Source organism: Sinohyriopsis cumingii, chromosome 7 (genome assembly GCF_028554795.1).
Source record: "Sinohyriopsis cumingii isolate HCF-2022 chromosome 7, ASM2855479v2, whole genome shotgun sequence".
Taxonomy (NCBI): domain Eukaryota; kingdom Metazoa; phylum Mollusca; class Bivalvia; order Unionida; family Unionidae; genus Sinohyriopsis; species Sinohyriopsis cumingii.
Window position 1 is genome coordinate 81,515,570 of NC_142967.1, and position 18,019 is coordinate 81,533,588.

Below are 18,019 nucleotides of genomic sequence, written 5' to 3' on the forward strand. Positions count from 1 at the left end.
ACGACTCTGTTGTCATCACTTTTTACTGGAGACAATAGGGAACTGAACTGTCAAATCTCAGCTTTCTTGTTTGCGATTATCACAGTAGGTGTCATCATCTATAAATCCATTTTCAAGTCGTCCACATTCCAGTCAGGCCTCATTGTCATAGCATATTGTTGTCCAGATGAAATTGAAAAGTTGACACAGAATTGTCTATTAAACCCCAGGTCTTCAATCAAATCTGCACCTGTTTGGGTACACCCATAGTGGACCTCTTCCCAATGAGGTTGAATGCCAAGCTGGATCCAAAATCCTAATCAGTCAATGCCCATTTTGCTGATTTTGAAAGGTCATATTACTTATGCCTTTCCCACAGCCCTCTGATTCCCAAGGCATTCAGAAAGTGAGGGAATCTTGAGTGCTGACTAATCCCATTCACTTTCCTCAAGTGAGAGAAGTCTTGGATAAATGAGCTCCTGATACTAGCAGTAGAGATTCCCAGGAGAAATCTGCCATCTCTGTGCCTGCTGAAACAACTGCAAGCAGCTTTTGCAGCCTAACCTAAAGATATTAAATGTGCCTATCATCAGAAAGAATCATTTATGTATTCAAGTGGTGAACATAATTACTCAAGCAAGAAGACTCACCACTTCAAAAAATCTTCTTCCTTTGGTTTGAGCATAGAAGCATCTCTTCTTTAAAAGACTCAATAGCACAAATAGTTAACTTTCTCCTGTGACTTCTTGAGAAGTTAGCCTAGTCACTATCAAGGTCTACTGTTCCTTGATTCTCTATATGTTTAACCATCAAGAAAGGGAAGATATAGGCCAGACTTTTCTGACCTAGCCAGTTTCTTCTTGTCATGCCTGAAAGCCTTGTCCCTTTGTCCAAAATGGAAGCTTCCTTGGATTTTTGATGTGTTTAGACAAGTCACCCTTTGAACCACATTCTAAATCTTTGACTTACCTTGTGTATAAGACCGTCATCAACGTTACCCCTGGTCCTACCATAATCAGTGAAATTCATGGCATATCCATCAATCTAATATATGAACTATTTACAACACCACAGATCTGCTTTTCTTTGCCCATATGTCATGTTACTTGAAGATGATTCTCGTTCATTTGGTGACTGGAGCCAGGACCATCTCGAGAGTAAAATGCTATAACCTCCACCTCTTACCTTTTCTACTGTTTAATTATGATTGGGTAATGTAAAAAAATCGTTGAAAAAGAAACAAATTTTTGTATTACGACATGTTTTTTCCCCATAATTTTTCCCAAATAATGATAGAGGCATTCCCTTTCAAGCCCTTCACACAGTTAAATAATTGGGAAAGATGTGCACTTTTGTTTTAATAGTAACTGATGAATTACTATATTTTGTGCTAATCCTTTTTTGATCCAAGGGAAATCACTCTTGTTTAACTCCCTTCTTGGTTAGCAGATACTGTTTTGCATTTTTACTGCTAAAACAAGCCAAAAGACATGGTTAATGCTTGTTTTGTTTTGTTTTGTTTTTGTTCGTAAGGTCTGGATTTGCAAGATACTGAATAGACTCTTAATGTGTTTTAAACTGACAAATACTTTTAAAGAAATATTTTACTTGGAAAAAAGCAGCAACAAAATCCTTAAAATTGGATATTTGATGAATAGTGAATTTAGTCACTGTACTTTTTTATGCTTTGTACACTGAGTATATTTTAATGTTATATGCACATTGAACTAGCAGTATACTTGTGATATGTACATTAAACTAGCAGTATACTTGTGATATGTACATTGAATTAGCAGTATTCTTGTGATATGCACATTGAACTAACAGTATACTTGTGATCATCACCGTACTAGCAGTATACTTGTGATATGCGCATTGAACTAGCAGTATAGTTGATTGTTACATGCACAGCAAACTTGCAGTTTAGTTAAAGATTACCCATGCAGTATACCTGCATGTTGTTATTGTTGTGCGGTTTGCCCTAGCAGAAAAATTAAATGTGACAGATACATTGACCAGGCAATATACTGGCACTTAGTTGTTACACATTCATAGATAGAGAAGTATACCTTATTGTTGCTACAAGTTTGTGATCATAGTTATGACATGATGCCGTAGTATTCAGATAATGTTGTTGTGATATTGCATGCTGTTATAGCAACTTGTGACCTAAAAAAATATATTATGTATTGTGTTGTAATGTCAGTAGCAGTTAATGTTATGAGACTATCCTCCATCACGCATTTTAGTTCTTTACAACACAGCACTAAGAAAGTTTTATACTAGACACAAAAAGGAATATTTTATTTATCTGCATATATTTCCAGTGGACAAATCCATTATCCACTCTGAAGGTTGCTTGGTCATCTGTCCAGCATCCCTAATTCACCAGTGGGACAAGGAGATACAGAAACGATGCAAGTCTGGGCTTCTTCGTGTCAACGTGTACCATGGGCCAGACAGGGAAAGAAACCCACTGAAGTAAGTCACAGAGAATGTGATGGAATTTTTCAGTGACTAATAATAATGCCAATGATGGACTTGTATTGGGTTACAATTTGTGAGATCTCTGTTTATGGCAGTGCACTCAGCAGAGGTTGAAAACTTCTCAGCAAGGAACTGTTCAAACAAGAACTTTTTGTATGTTGAATGGAAAAAGTTGGAAAGTGTTGCACTAATTGTTACTGTGTTATCAGTGAAGGACTTTGATGAAGAAAAAAGCTATATGCCTTGGAAAACCACTATTTCTCCCTTGAATACATTCACTGATAACATTTCCATTAGGAATATAAACATGCCACCTCCCAAATCCAGCCCCACTGAAAGATAATTTGTGTGTCTACGTCTTAAAGACAAAGGGCAGTAACTCTTGCCCATTCTCTCCCCTTGCCACCACTAGATGTCGCCAGTTCAGAACTTTGCTTCCATACGCATCATTGTACAGAATAAGACTCCTGTTAAACCAAGTCTTTTTGTGTGAAATTCAAGCTATCCATCCAAAGTTTTTATTTATTTTATTGATTCATAAACATTTGTTTTACATTCTATTTCAAACTTGGTGGATATTTTATAGTTTACTTTCTCAGACTTAGTCTCTTTTAGACCGCACAGTACAACATGCATGTTGATGTCAAAGTCCTTGTGCATGATGTTTTATTTAAGACACTCTATTAATAACAGGTGTTATTTAGTAAAGTTATAACACACTGACATGTTAATTTATCTGTTTCTATTTCTTCATCGGTTCAGAGACATGCAAGAAATGCAAAGCAGGGGAAGACACACACAAGTTCTGCTTGCATATACAAAATGTACCTCTTCTACCCCCTTGTAGCATACGCAGTTTGTATTCCAAGGACACCTGGTTGACTATTCTGCAAAACTGGCAAAAGGAAAGTGTATATGGAACGGGAAAAATATGGAAATCCAGTACAGATGTACCAAGTATACATCCGAACACAGGATCTGGTGTGAGCCTTTAGAGAAAGCTGATGGTGTCCCTTACCCCCCCCCCCCAATCAGAAGGATGATGCCTTTCAATGCAGACATATGCAGATGTTGCAGTTGGATATGCCAGTCTGTCAACAACAGATGCATTGACTCGTACAGGAATCGGCAATGCAGTTCCCAACTTCAGGCCAATTTTATCTCTTTCCTTCTTTTGCAAATAATTTGGATACATGGAGGATTTGATTTACCCCAGTGGGGACAAGTCTGAGCTTGGCCTTAGACATGTATGGGGTATTTTTCAGATCCATTTGATCCAGCATTTAGCGCTGTCTTGCTGTATGGAGACATGCTGACCATCCAGACAGCTGAACCATTCAAACCTGTTTAACCAGACATATGACTTCACATATTTGTAAGGATGGGAATAATTAGTATAAGATCAGTTCATATAGCCAAGATGATAGTTACAATTGCAGATCATGACAGGGACAATTGCAGAAAATCATTCTGTCTAGCTATGCTATGGGCAGGTCTGGTACAAAAGTTTACACATGTCTGACAACCAGGCTAACCAGTTATCTCCCAAGGTGTGACAAAGTCGCCCGACAGAGTTGACTTTTCCTTTTATCACTTCTTACAAAAAAGGTATTAGTAGTGGTTTAAAGACAATGGCATCATCGTTACTAGAGGACATACTTTGTCAAGATATGGAAGCAGGTGAAGACCAAGAGTACTCGCACAGTGAATGTAAAGATACTTTTAAGTAAGACCCCATCTCTGATCTGCGAGACAAAAGAATTCAGACCATCAACTGTGAAAAGAAGCTTGAGAGCATGTTTGAAAGACTGTATGATCATTGCTTTGAGTACCTCAATCTGTCAACTGGCCGACTTTTTTCTCTGACACTACAAGGAGAAAAAGTTAGCACAAGTTACCATCAAAAGCTACCACTCCATGATATCTGACACATTGAGGCATCATGACACCAGTTACCATCAAAAGTTACCACACCATGATATCTGACACATTGAGGCATCATGACACCAGTTACCATCAAACGTTACCACTCCATGATATCTCACACATTGAGGCATCATGACACCAGTTACCATCAAAAGCTACCACTCCATGATATCTGACACATTCAGGCATCATGACACCAGTTACCATCAAAAGTTACCACTCCATGATATCTGACACATTCAGGCATCATGACACCAGTTACCATCAAAAGTTACCACTCCATGATATCTCACACATTAAGGCATCATGACACCAGTTACCATCAAAAGCTACCACTCCATGATATCTGACACATTGAGGCATCATGACACCAGTTACCATCAAAAGTTACCACTCCATGATATCTGACACATTCAGGCATCATGACACAAGTTACCATCAATAGCTACCACTCCATGATATCTGACACATTCAGGCATCATGACACCAGTTACCATCAAAAGCTACCACTCTATGATATCTGACACATTCATGACAGAGGGAATATTGGTCATGATAAAGAGCTATCTGATCTACTAGCCTGTTTTTGATTTGAATAGTCCAAAATCACTCACCCTCATTCAAAACTGGAATCTGTTCTGGGTCCTAACAAAGTTTGACTCAGAGCAGTTTGAGCCATTAGCCAAGGCCTCACTTGAAGCTGTTATCATATAAAACCTGTTTCCAAATAACGTTAGTTACTGCTTGAAAGGTGAGTGAGTTACATGCCCTTTCAGTTGACCCAAACTATCCTCAGTTTTGATTAGATTTTTCAGTGATCATCATGACTCAGCAAGGTTTTCTGGCAGTCATTCATCAGTCAGAAAGTCACCATATGTTGCCTCTCATCTACAGGTAAGTCAAGAGCAGCGGCCATGCAAGGTCCTGTCCGTGTCCTCAAGCAATACTTGAAACAAACATACAAATCGTGGCAACCACAAAAGTCTCTTTCCCCTTATGAATGCCAGAAAGCAGAATATCACCTCTGATGACTGGTCTTCATGGCTTAAGTGGGTTATATGCTTGGCCTACTCTGACATCGCAAAAGATCAAAGTTGCCTCATGAGAATTTCAGCTCATGAAATAAGAGCGTTCTCTGCAAGCCTCATGTTCGAAACACAACTTTTCGACCCAAGGCATCATAGAATCAATTGACTGGCATGCAGTCTCAAGCTTGTACATCAAAATGTAGCTTTTGAGACAAAATCTGAATCCGATTTGACTTGTTGCTGCAGCCCAGATGATAATCATCCATGGATTCACACTTATTTTTAAAATGGCAAAACTACCTCTGAATTGTAAGATATGATAAAGAATTGCATCTGCAAACTCGATACATGTCAGCCTTGATATCAGTCAGAGAAGACCCTAAGAACACCTGGATTCTACAGTATTCATGTTCATTGTACACCAGCAGAATTGTCCTTACCCATATCAGGGCATGATCATCGTACCACTGAAACTGGGCATGCAAGAATACAATTTGACTTTGCCAGCTGGCTTGACCTACAAGTCCAATTCCTTATGCCAACTAACCTATCCAGCTGTCCAGTGTAATGTTTGGTGGTTTTAACCCACAAGTCAAATTCCATGTGCCAACTAATCTATCCAGCTGTCCAGTGTAATGTTTGGTGGTTTTAACCCACAAGTCAAATTCCATGTGCCAACTAATCTATCCAGCTGTCCAGTTTAATGTTTGGTGGGACTGACCGTATGATTGAAGAATGATCAACTGCATATTGGTCAACAATTCCAGTAGAGACAGCCGGCCACACCCAGCCAACCACCCAGGCCAACTAGATAAATTATACACAGACAAGGTATGACAGACCAGCCTCACAATTTGTGCTGATTAGATCAATATCATTCAATCAGACCATGTTCCATGCTGGACATAGCAACACCGACTCTGCTAATCATATCCATAAAGTACTGCACATGTTTCATTCTTGGAAACAGGGCGTGCAAGAGGTACAACCCCTCTATCAATGAGAGGGATGACTTGGATTTCTCTTAATATTTTGATTTGACTATGGAACAAATGGAATTATGCTTTATGGTGGCAATAGAAGAAATATGTAGAATTTTTATGCCTTCCTCCACTGGCAGTTGAACAGTTATGGCCTCAGTAGATGTTAATGACAAGGATGAGGGTCCATATTTCTGAATTTTGACACAGCCAGCTTAGCTTGCAGAAATTACAGAGATCTCCAGGATAAGATTCATGACCCGGGTAATTCAAGAGCCATCTTTTCGGAGTGTCATTTTCCTGCTGCTTTCTCATCCTGCTGACATAAGTCACATTCTGTACGTAGTCTAGATAGAGACGTAACTGCCATTAACATGTCTGTCCCCTCCCACAGTTATAAGGTGGACAGACAAAGGTTTCACTCCACATCAGAGTTGGTTAGATATGTTATGTTGACTTGCTCCCTGCATGCTTTTGTGCTTGCTTTTGTTACCTGAGAAGGCACAGTGACCACCCTTGGGAAACGGTTGTTATCACTACTCCTACAAAGATGATCATATCAACATGGGGTTTTCACTAAAAGACTACTTATGATATCTAGTTGGTCTTAAATGAAAACAGTACCAGTGTGATGTCCAATATTGCCACCTTGGCAGCAATATGAAATGAATGGTCGTATCAGAAAGGGGTTCTCACCAGAAGTCTTCTTTTGATGTCTATCCTTAACAAAAATGGTACTGATCTGACATCTGGTATGACAACAATGACAGCCATCAGAAAAAAAACTTACTATCACAGCTTTACTTGCATGGGTTTTCACCAGAAGACTTCTTATGATGTCTTGTTGGTCTTAATTGAAAATGGTGGAAAGAAAGAGTTTCATATGATGTCTTGTTGGTCTTAATTGAAAATGGTGGAAAGAAAGAGTTTCATATGATGTCTTGTTGGTCTTAATTGAAAATGGTGGAAAGAAAGAGTTTCATTTAGTGTGTCAGGCTTATACATACCTAAACACTATATACACTGTGTTGAGAATTACGTACTGCTGCATTTTACTTCCATTTTAACATTCTCTATATATTTTAGATAGTTTACATAGTAATCAAACATCTTTCCAGATATATAAATTAAAAACATTAAAATACACATCATTCAGATGACACTGTTAACATCCACAACAAATCCTTTTAGTCAGTGTGACACACATGCTGTTGCAATGATTGCATCTTTGATTATGTTTGTTAAATTAAAAAAGCCTTGAAAATATTTAAGATAAACTGGTTAAAGAATCATACTATTTTCAACCTGGGAGTGAGATATATAAATTTTAGGTGCATGTACATAAAATACAAATTTAGCACCTGTATCGATCATTATAGCAAATATTTAAGATTTAATGATCCATCAAAAGTAAAGTTAGTTTATTTTTAACATAGATGAAATTAAGGATGAGTATTTAGGTACAGTGACAAAAGGAGGGAAGAAAATGTGAGCATCAGGTGGCAGATTACATATTTACATTTATCTTGAATCCCTATCTTCCTGATTTAATTTTCTTTTTAAAATAAAATATGTCTCAATACATTTTTTGAACTGATATCCAATATAGCAACCACAGTAGATATGTGGAAAATCTTGTTATTGCTACTCCTGAAGGGTAAGTAATATCTTGAAAATATTATCTCTGCTCCTCTCCAAAATGAATGGCTGTATCAACCTGGGGTTTTCATCAGTTGGCTTTGGGGGAACCCTGGGCGGCTGAGTGATCTGAAAGGCTCCCCTTTACCAATCAATACCATCTCAGTGCTGTCTGTGTGGTTTCAAGTCTTGGGGTTTGGCCAGTGTGGGTATGCAAGAAAGCTTGCCAGTTTCCTCCACTAGTTATACTGCCATGTTGCCATGTTTAGCCTATCAAGTGCTAAAAATGACATTAAACCCAGCAACAACCAATAGGCTTCTTATGATACCTAGTTGGTCCTAAATGAAAATGGCCCCAGTTGTACATCCACTGTGGCTGCCATAAGGACTCTTAAAAATCTTGTTTTTGCTACTCCCCATGAATGGATGGTCATTAAGAGATGGAGTTTTCACCAAAAAGGCTTCTAATGATGTCTATTTTGTCCTAAATGAAAATGGTGCCAAGTAGACATGATACATCCAGTATGTGTACCACAGCAGGTAATTTGAAAATCTTGTTGTCATGAAGAACATTTGAGATGGGTTCAACACTCGGCAGTTAATGGAAGAAATGGTCATACCTGGAATTCATAGAAATTCTTTTTGACCGGTACAGCATCAGTCCCTTGAAGGAACTCTCATTCATGGACCCTATTGAGGAGGCAAGAAACCAAGCAAGTTGCCACTTCAACTCTTCTGCCTCTTCTTGACCATATCAAATAAGGGATGCTGTCACCAAGGAGACTGCAGGGATATTTCTAAGCAGCAAAAACCTTTTCGCGGCCATTTGACATAAAGATAGCTGTATACCTGTACCCACCAACCAACAATAACTTGCCATCCCTCTCACCAGCTGTCAGCCCTCCTGATGGTACCAGAACCCTTCAGTTTTGTCTGACTTGGATCCTTTTTCCAACAATTAATTGGGTGATTTAAGTTGTTTTGCAAGGGCTTCAGATTAATTTATCCCGCTCTTCTCCTTTCATCATCCCTCTCATTGACAGAGATCTGAAGCAATCCCACTAGGCATACATGATACATGAAATAAATCGTTTGTAAAGAAGGCAATGGAATTGATCCCAGGCTTTCACTCCAAACTTTTTCGTTCCCAAAATCCAACAGGATGTTGAGAATTGAGAATATCCATCTCTTCAATGATTATGACATATTCTGGATGATATTCTGTTCTGTGTTAGTCCAGGATATGATCAACCTTCACTGCCTCAGTGGTTTAGGGTGGGTGTTCATTGTGGAGAAGTTTGACGTTGTGTTCACTGTATTTGTTATGCCAGAAAGATTTCCTTTGTTTTTGTCTTGCTTCTGCCAGTAGGTAGAGAGTCCTTCTGGCAGTCATGATAGTGTATTCAACTTTAAGATTTGTTGTACTATTTTGTAGCTGTACAGGTCATAGACCAGAAGAGATTATGGGATGGTCTGTTGTCCATTTCCATCATTGGATTAGCACAAGTTTGTATCTTAAACTAACTGGAAGATTACCCTGAAACTTTACACACACACATGCATGCACACGTGCACACACACATTTATCCCATGGTCTACTTGGTCTTATGTGAAAATGGAGTAGCTCGGATATCCAATTTTGTCATCACAGAAACAACCTTAAAAATCTTAGAACTACTCCTGAATGGATATTCATATCAACAAGGGGTTTCCAAAAAAAAAAGCTTCTGATGATGTCTAGTTGATTCTTTTTGAAAATGGTATCTGTCTGGCGTCCTGTTGTGGCCATCTTGAAAATCATATCACTGCTCCTTCTGAGTGGATGGTTATACATGGGGTTTTCACTAAAAACTTTTAATGAAGTTTAGTTCGTTCTAAATGAAAATGGGGCTGATTTGATGTCCATTATGGCTGTCACAGTGACCATCTTGAAAATCTTGTTGATTGATAAATCCCCAAAATAAAAAGTAATAGTTAGTACAAAATAAAAATGGTGTGGATCTGATGTCTAACATGGTCATTACAAAGGCCCTCTTAAAAATATCCTCCTGAATGAACATGGGATTTTTACTAGAGCTGGCTACCACAAACAATTTTGGACCTTAGAATTTCGGAACATACCACAATTTAATCTTCTGGGGCAGGGTTTTGACACTTTTAAAAAACATTTCCTTTGGTCAATAGCTGGCAAAAATATGTTGTTCTGATTTATAGCAAAACAACAGTATTATATTCATTATATTATACAAAATAAAAGAATATATTTCATCTCAAAAGAAAATTGCAGCTCCCCACAATTAAATTGTCAGTACATTATGGTCGATGAATTTGCTGTGTCAATATTAATTGTCACATGTTATTTGTCACATATTGATTGTCACATTTGTCACATGTTAGTTGTCACATGTTGTCACTTGTTAATTGTCATGTTTGTTGTCACATGTTAATTATCATGTTAGTTATCACATGTTAGTTGTCATCTAATTGAAACTTATATGAGATGATTAAGCTTACAGTGTAGTTGACACCGTGGAAAAGAAATTGTGCTGACATTAGAGAGATTGTTCCAGAAATAGAGTGTTGACACTGAAGCCCACAATTTACTAGCTACATTATTGACATTAGGCAGGGAAACTTTGAGTGGGATGCCAATACTTGGGCACAGAGCGGGAATAGGTGAATACTATACACTTCTTAAATAATAAATATTTCATGTGTATAGGCTTGCAAGCTATGATGTCGTGCTCACAACTTATAACCTTGTTGGAAAGGAGGTTGGTGCTCCTGAGGATGATAAGAATGCTGAGAATCCAGTCAGAGAGGAGGGGGAGAAGACAGAGGAGGAGGATAGTGATTCTGAGGTACATTAACACACATTTTATTTTCAGTTTTATCCACTTGGGGAAGCGAGGGGTACAGCATCTGGGTTATCATGTAGCACTGGATTTTTAAAAAAAATAATGAAAACCCTGAGCTACATACATATTTGATTGACATTGTTGTCATCTAGTATTGTTATGTCAGTTCAATTGAAGAAATAAAACCTTTGACAGTTTTCAGAGAGTATACCAACTTTTTGATGAATCCAGGATTGTCCTGGTACTCCAGCACTTTCATTGTAATAGTTGCATCATCAGGGTCTACTCTCATATGCATAATGTTTTACCACATTCACTGTAATACCTGCATCATCAAGGTCTACTCTCATATGCATAATGTTTTACCACATTCACTATAATACCTGCATCATCAGGGTCTACTCTCATATGCATGATGTTTTACCACATTCACTGTAATACCTGCATCATCAGGATCTATTCTCATATGCATAATGTTTTACCACATTCACTGTAATACCTGCATCATCAAGGTCTACTCTCATATGCATAATGTTTTACCACATTCACTGTAATACCTGCATCATCAGGGTCTACTCTCATATGCATGATGTTTTACCACATTCACTGTAATACCTGCATCATCAGGATCTATTCTCATATATATAATGTTTTACCACATTCACTGTAATACCGCATCATCAGGATCTATTCTCATATGCATAATGTTTTACCACATTCACTGTAATACCTGCATCATCAGGATCTATTCTCCTATGCATAATGTTTTACCACATTCACTGTAATACCTGCATCATCAGGGTCTATTCTCATATATATAATGTTTTACCACATTCACTGTAATACCTGCATCATCAGGATCTATTCTCATATGCATAATGTTTTACCACATTCACTGTAATACCTGCATCATCAGGGTCTATTCTCATATGCATAATGTTTTACCACATTCACTGTAATACCTGCATCATCAGGATCTATTCTCATATGCATAATGTTTTACCACATTCACTGTAATACCTGCATCATCAGGATCTATTCTCATATGCATGATGTTTTACCACATTCACTGTAATACCTGCATCATCAGGATCTATTCTCATATGCATAATGTTTTACCACATTCACTGTAATACCTGCATCATCAAGGTCTACTCTCATATGCATAATGTTTTACCACATTCACTGTAATACCTGCATCATCAGGGTCTACTCTCATATGCATGATATTTTACCACATTCACTGTAATACCTGCATCATCAGGATCTATTCTCATATATATAATGTTTTACCACATTCACTGTAATACCGCATCATCAGGATCTATTCTCATATGCATAATGTTTTACCACATTCACTGTAATACCTGCATCATCAGGATCTATTCTCCTATGCATAATGTTTTACCACATTCACTGTAATACCTGCATCATCAGGGTCTATTCTCATATATATAATGTTTTACCACATTCACTGTAATACCTGCATCATCAGGATCTATTCTCATATGCATAATGTTTTACCACATTCACTGTAATACCTGCATCATCAGGATCTATTCTCATATGCATAATGTTTTACCACATTCACTGTAATACCTGCATCATCAGGATCTATTCTCCTATGCATAATGTTTTACCACATTCACTGTAATACCTGCATCATCAGGGTCTATTCTCATATATATAATGTTTTACCACATTCACTGTAATACCTGCATCATCAGGATCTATTCTCATATGCATAATGTTTTACCACATTCACTGTAATACCTGCATCATCAGGGTCTATTCTCATATGCATAATGTTTTACCACATTCACTGTAATACCTGCATCATCAGGATCTATTCTCATATGCATAATGTTTTACCACATTCACTGTAATACCTGCATCATCAGGATCTATTCTCATATGCATAATGTTTTACCACATTCACTGTAATACCTGCATCATCAGGGTCTACTCTCATATGCATAATGTTTTACCACATTCATTGTAATTCTTGCATTATCTGGGTCTATTCTCATATGCATAATTGTGTGATTCAAGCTAATATTTTGATGCAAGGGAACAGTTATCAGTCGCCAATATGGGAGAACAAATATATATAGATATATATATAATACACAGAACATTACATCTAGGGATCTTTTAGTGAAGATCAATGTTAACACATGGCTAATGGAAGAGATGACTTTAAGATAATATTAAATGAACATTTCGGGGCAGATTTATCTCAGTGCATAAATGTCAGTGTGCCAATTGCAGATGCAAATATTAATCATTTTGAAATATCATGATTTCATTTTAATAATTACCAGGCAGCTGAATCGACAAAATCTTCAAACCAGTCCAACCTTTTGAGGATAGCTTGGAAGCGTATAATTCTGGATGAGGCCCACTCAATCAAGAATCACAAGAGTCTTGGTGCCCAGGCAACATGTAGACTGAGGGCTGGATACCGCTGGGCTCTTACTGGTACTCCAATCCAGAATAATCTTCTGGACATGTACTCACTTCTCAGGTAACCCTGTCTAACAATATTGCATACTTTTACATATGTCTTGTAACTCTAACAATATTACATACTTTTACATATTTCTCCTTCAAATACGTTCCCCGATCACATTAACGTTAGGAATATAAGCCTGCTACCTCTCGAATCCAGCCCTACTAAAAGACAAAAATTCGTCTTTTCGGTCTATCTTATATAGACCAAAGGGCAATAACTCTTGCCCCTTACCTCCCCTTGCCACCGCCAGGTGTCGCTAGTTTTTAAGCATCGCTTGTACGGATAACACGTACATTACACCTCCAAACAATCCAAGCCATCTTAGCGTTAAATTGGACCATCCGAAGTTAAATTTGGATTTATTGTGTTGGTCAATCATTCTTCGACAGGTTGTATACATTATTTTAACAATTTTTTCAAAATTGAGTGACTTTGTCACCCTTACGGATTTCGTTTACTGAAGACCATGTTTCACACGCTATCGCGGAACTCGTGTTGTCAATTAAGAGTTAACGTGACACTGACTAATTTCGCTTACTCCGTTAGTAACGGTTGTGGTATTAGTGAATTAATAACATGCTGAATTACTAATTTGCGCTTTGTTTTCTTTTCTTGTGTCGTTTCAGTAGAAATGTCAACCAAATGCATAAAATGCAAAAAGTTCAAAGCAAAAGAAGACAACCATGACTCTTGTATTGTATGTACCAAGTGTACATCATCTATACCATGCAGCGTGTGTAATACTTGGACAGAGCAAACATGGGCGGATGTAGTCCAGAAGGCAGCAAAAGGGAGGGATAGACGGAATAAGTCGAAGAAGGATAGCATTGATGTCCTCAGTATACATCCGAAGACAGCCTCCATTGCGAGCCTCGTGGGGGACGTTGGGGTCCCCCCTCCACCTAAAGTTCGTCGTTTGCAACCGTCAGCCACAGTAACATCAGCGGCAATGAAAGAAAGTAATGTTGACAGGGTACAACAGTCCAACTTCGAACAGATGCGTCGTTTGGTCCAGGAAATGACGACGCAGCTATTGACATCAGGCCAGATAGTACCCTTATTTCCCTCGCTCGCTTCCACAGCTTTTTCTGACTCTTTGGGGGAATGTTCCCCCAATTTTAGGCTGCCCAGTGGGCGTAAGTCCCCCCGCATGTCCGAGCATGGCCTTCGGGCCTGTAAGTCAGGACGCATGGGGTTTTTACCGGATCCATCGGATCCATATCTTTATACAACCTCTACATCACCGGTCGTCCAACTGTCCCAGCATGGGGACCCTATTGCTAAAACGGTCCGACCAAACATGACTTACGGGGATTTTAGTGATAAATCCGTCTGTCAAGCTGTACTGCCGGCAACATATAATTACTATGGCGGAGATTTTAGTGAGAAATCTGTCCGTCCAGCCAGGCCATTGGAGCAGCCGGTACCGGTGATAGCAGGACCGTCGCCAACAAGCCAGACAAACCAGCCAGCAGAGCCGACCATCCATATGTTTACGGCTTATCCACAAGGGAGAGTTAGCGACAGTGTTAAGGATGACGGAATCGCATCATCTATGCCACCTGGTATGCTCTATCCAGAAATGCAAGCTATTACAGAACACGACTCGGCACATAGTGAGGGTGACGAAACTCCTGCAAATCAGACGTACACAGATCCAACCATGGAACGGACTGAGTTTGGCTTCAAGGCGGCAGTGGAAGAAATTTATAGGGTGTTGGCAACTTCAGAATGCCCTCCACCTCCTACCGCCACTCAAGACTACAAAGTTAAGGCGTCTGTAGATCTTGACGGGGAGGAAGAGACGCCGTCCTCCCGGCTCCTTCCCCAGTCAGCAAAAATTAAGGAGATCAATGATCGTCTATCAGGACGAATAGGTGATCCGGGGAATGCTAAGGCGTTCTTTTCAGAAAGCCAAGTACCAGCGACGTTCTCATGTCGCTGGTACAAAACTCATTCAGACTCCTTCAGTATGGATCTTCCGGCCCTGGACAAAAATATGGCAGCAGTTCACATGTCCACTCCACTGTTTTACAAAGTAGACAAAAAATGTGTTCCATGCCACGTCAAAGCTAGTCAGGAATGTAGTCGCTACGTCTTCAATGTTAGTCTTCATTAGCCATTTTCTGACTCGCAGAAAAATCCGACAATGACCACTCTTGGGAAGCGACGGCCCAGATTGCTAGAGTTATTAACAGGGCAGCTCACCATTCCATGGCTAATGCGTTGACTGCTTCTGCCAACTTAGATCTGATACGACGGGACGCTTGTCTACAGTCCACGTCGCTCAAGCCCCATCATACTCTGGCTTTATGGATGACTCCGTTTGGGTCGCCTTTACTCTTTGGGGGAAATATTGAAGAAGTTCGGAAGCAGGCAGCTCAGGAACTGCCCCTCCAACTCGCTGTCCAACCCTCGCATTCGTTTAGGAAAAATCAGCCCCTGCCACAGCGAAGGGATGATTGGCGGACCAGGGACAAGGGATCCTTACAATCAAATGTGCAGTATAGATCCCAACCCAATGCCAGGAGACAACAGTCTAATCAAACTAGGAGGCAACCATACAGAGGCGGTAAGAAACAAAGTTTCTCCATCTTCAAGCTTCCTAACTCTAAAAATTGACATACACTTTCCACCAGCCACGAACAGCCTACCTGTGGGCGGCCGCCTCTTGCAATTTCAGGACCACTGGACCACCTTTTTTCCTCAGAACGATTGGGTGATCCAGGTCATTTCGGAGGGACTTCGGATTTCATTTATCCAACCCCCTCCCCTGTCCTCCTTTCCCCTCTTCACGGACGTACCGTCCAATCGGGAGAAGGATACCTTTCTACAGCAGGAGATACGGTCGCTCATAGAAAAACGGGCGGTGGAGATTGTGAAAAACCCGCAGTCGCCGGGGTTTTGTTCCAGGCTGTTTCTTATCCAGAAGGCAAACGGCAAGTTGAGGCCGATTATCGACCTGAGTCGCCTCAACCAATACATTTTACCTCCGAAATTCAAGATGGAAACAGCGAGATCAACCCGTCTTTCCATCCGGCGGGACGAGTATGCCGTCAGTCTAGATATGACCAACGCATATTTTCACGTTCCTATCCACCCCGTGTCACGGAAATTTCTCCGATTCGCTTACCGCGACGCGGTTTATCAGTTCCGGGTCCTACCCTTTGGCCTCAACATCAGCCCTTGGGCTTTTACCAAGGTTATGGATTGCATCGTCACCCTGTTCCGCTCGACTTCATCTACCGGGATGGCAGTGTACTTGGACGACATCCTCCAGAAACATATGGTAAGTTCTGTTCTGCTCAAAGGCAGAAACGATCTTTTAGCGCTTTTAGATCATCTAGGCTTTCTGGTGAACTGGAAAAAGTCCGATCTCCGTCCATCTCAGTGTTTTGTCCATCTGGGTATGGAGTTTCTCACTGATCTGAATCTGGTACGGCTTCCTCGCGTTCGCATAATATGGATCGTCGAACTCGTCGAGTCCGTTTCCAACAGGACGTGGATTTCAGCGAGAGAATTCTTGCAACTCCTCGGATTATTCAATGCGGCGGCGGACTTGATCCCGCTTGGCCGTCTTTTTATGCATCCCTTACAAATGACGTTACTGGCACAATGGTGCCCCTTTTCAAGTCCCCTCAATCAAACAATAATGGTCATGCCCGAGATACGATCATTCCTGCGTCAGTGGCACAACCCCGGTTGGCTGTCCACGGGGATTCCTCTGGAGATGCCCCAAGCGGAGATAACGGTATATACCGACGCCAGTACCTACGGTTGGGGTGCCCACCTGTTGCCGGACTTCACTACAGTCAGCGGCACGTGGGAGTCAGGGGAGAGGCCTCTCCACATCAACCTTTTAGAAATGAAGGCTGTCATCAATGCCTTTCATTTCTGGAAAGATCAACTCTCAGGAAAAACTGTCCTCATTATGTCAGACAACTCTGTGGTGGTGACTTACCTCCTCAAACAAGGGGGCACCAAATCACCAGACGTGTGCTTTCTGATCTGGCAGTTTCTACGTTGGTGCGACAACCTCCACATCAACGTACAAATCAGACACATTCCCAGCAGACTCAATGTCTTGGCCGACACTCTATCAAGGAAAGGTCAAGTCATTCACACGAAATGGTCACTCCATCAGTCAGTCTTTCTTCGGATTTGCACACTTTGGGGGTGTCCGAGGATCGATCTTTTTGCGACAAGGTGGAATCGCAAGTTGCCCACCTTCGTCTCTCTGGTTCCAGACCCAGAGGCTTGGGCCGTGGACGCTCTGTCAATCAGCTGGGAGGGGTTGTGGGCATTCGCCTACCCTCCCATGGTTTTGGTACCGAAAATAATCCAGAGGTTAAGGGGTCAGAACTGTCGGATGATTCTGATTGCCCCTCTCAGATGGAACAAGTCCTGGGTCACCGATCTACTCGATCTAGCAATAGATCTACCCAGGAAGATTCCAACCAGCCCACATCTTCTCAAACAACCGCGGTCACAGGTGTTCCATCCCTGCCCAGACCGTCTTCTTCTTCACGCTTGGCTCTTGTCCGGGCAGCCTTGCGAGTCAAACAATTTAAACCTTCAGTTGTGGAGAGAATCTCAAGAGCAAGAAGG

General features: G+C 40.4%; 1 protein-coding gene across 4 annotated transcripts in view; it reads left to right on the forward strand.

Moving 5' to 3' along the window:
- The window catches only part of LOC149795623 (transcription termination factor 2-like), a 99,391-nt gene that overhangs the window by 42,378 nt on the left and 38,994 nt on the right, over window positions 1-18,019 (forward strand). For all 4 annotated transcript variants that reach the window (XM_089965456.1, XM_089965454.1, XM_089965458.1 and 1 more), the window contains exons 10-12: window positions 2,307-2,460; window positions 10,761-10,899; window positions 13,221-13,423. In XM_089965456.1, coding sequence (XP_089821582.1) covers window positions 2,307-2,460; window positions 10,761-10,899; window positions 13,221-13,423 — 496 coding nt within the window. The remainder of the gene's footprint in view (window positions 1-2,306; window positions 2,461-10,760; window positions 10,900-13,220; window positions 13,424-18,019) is intronic.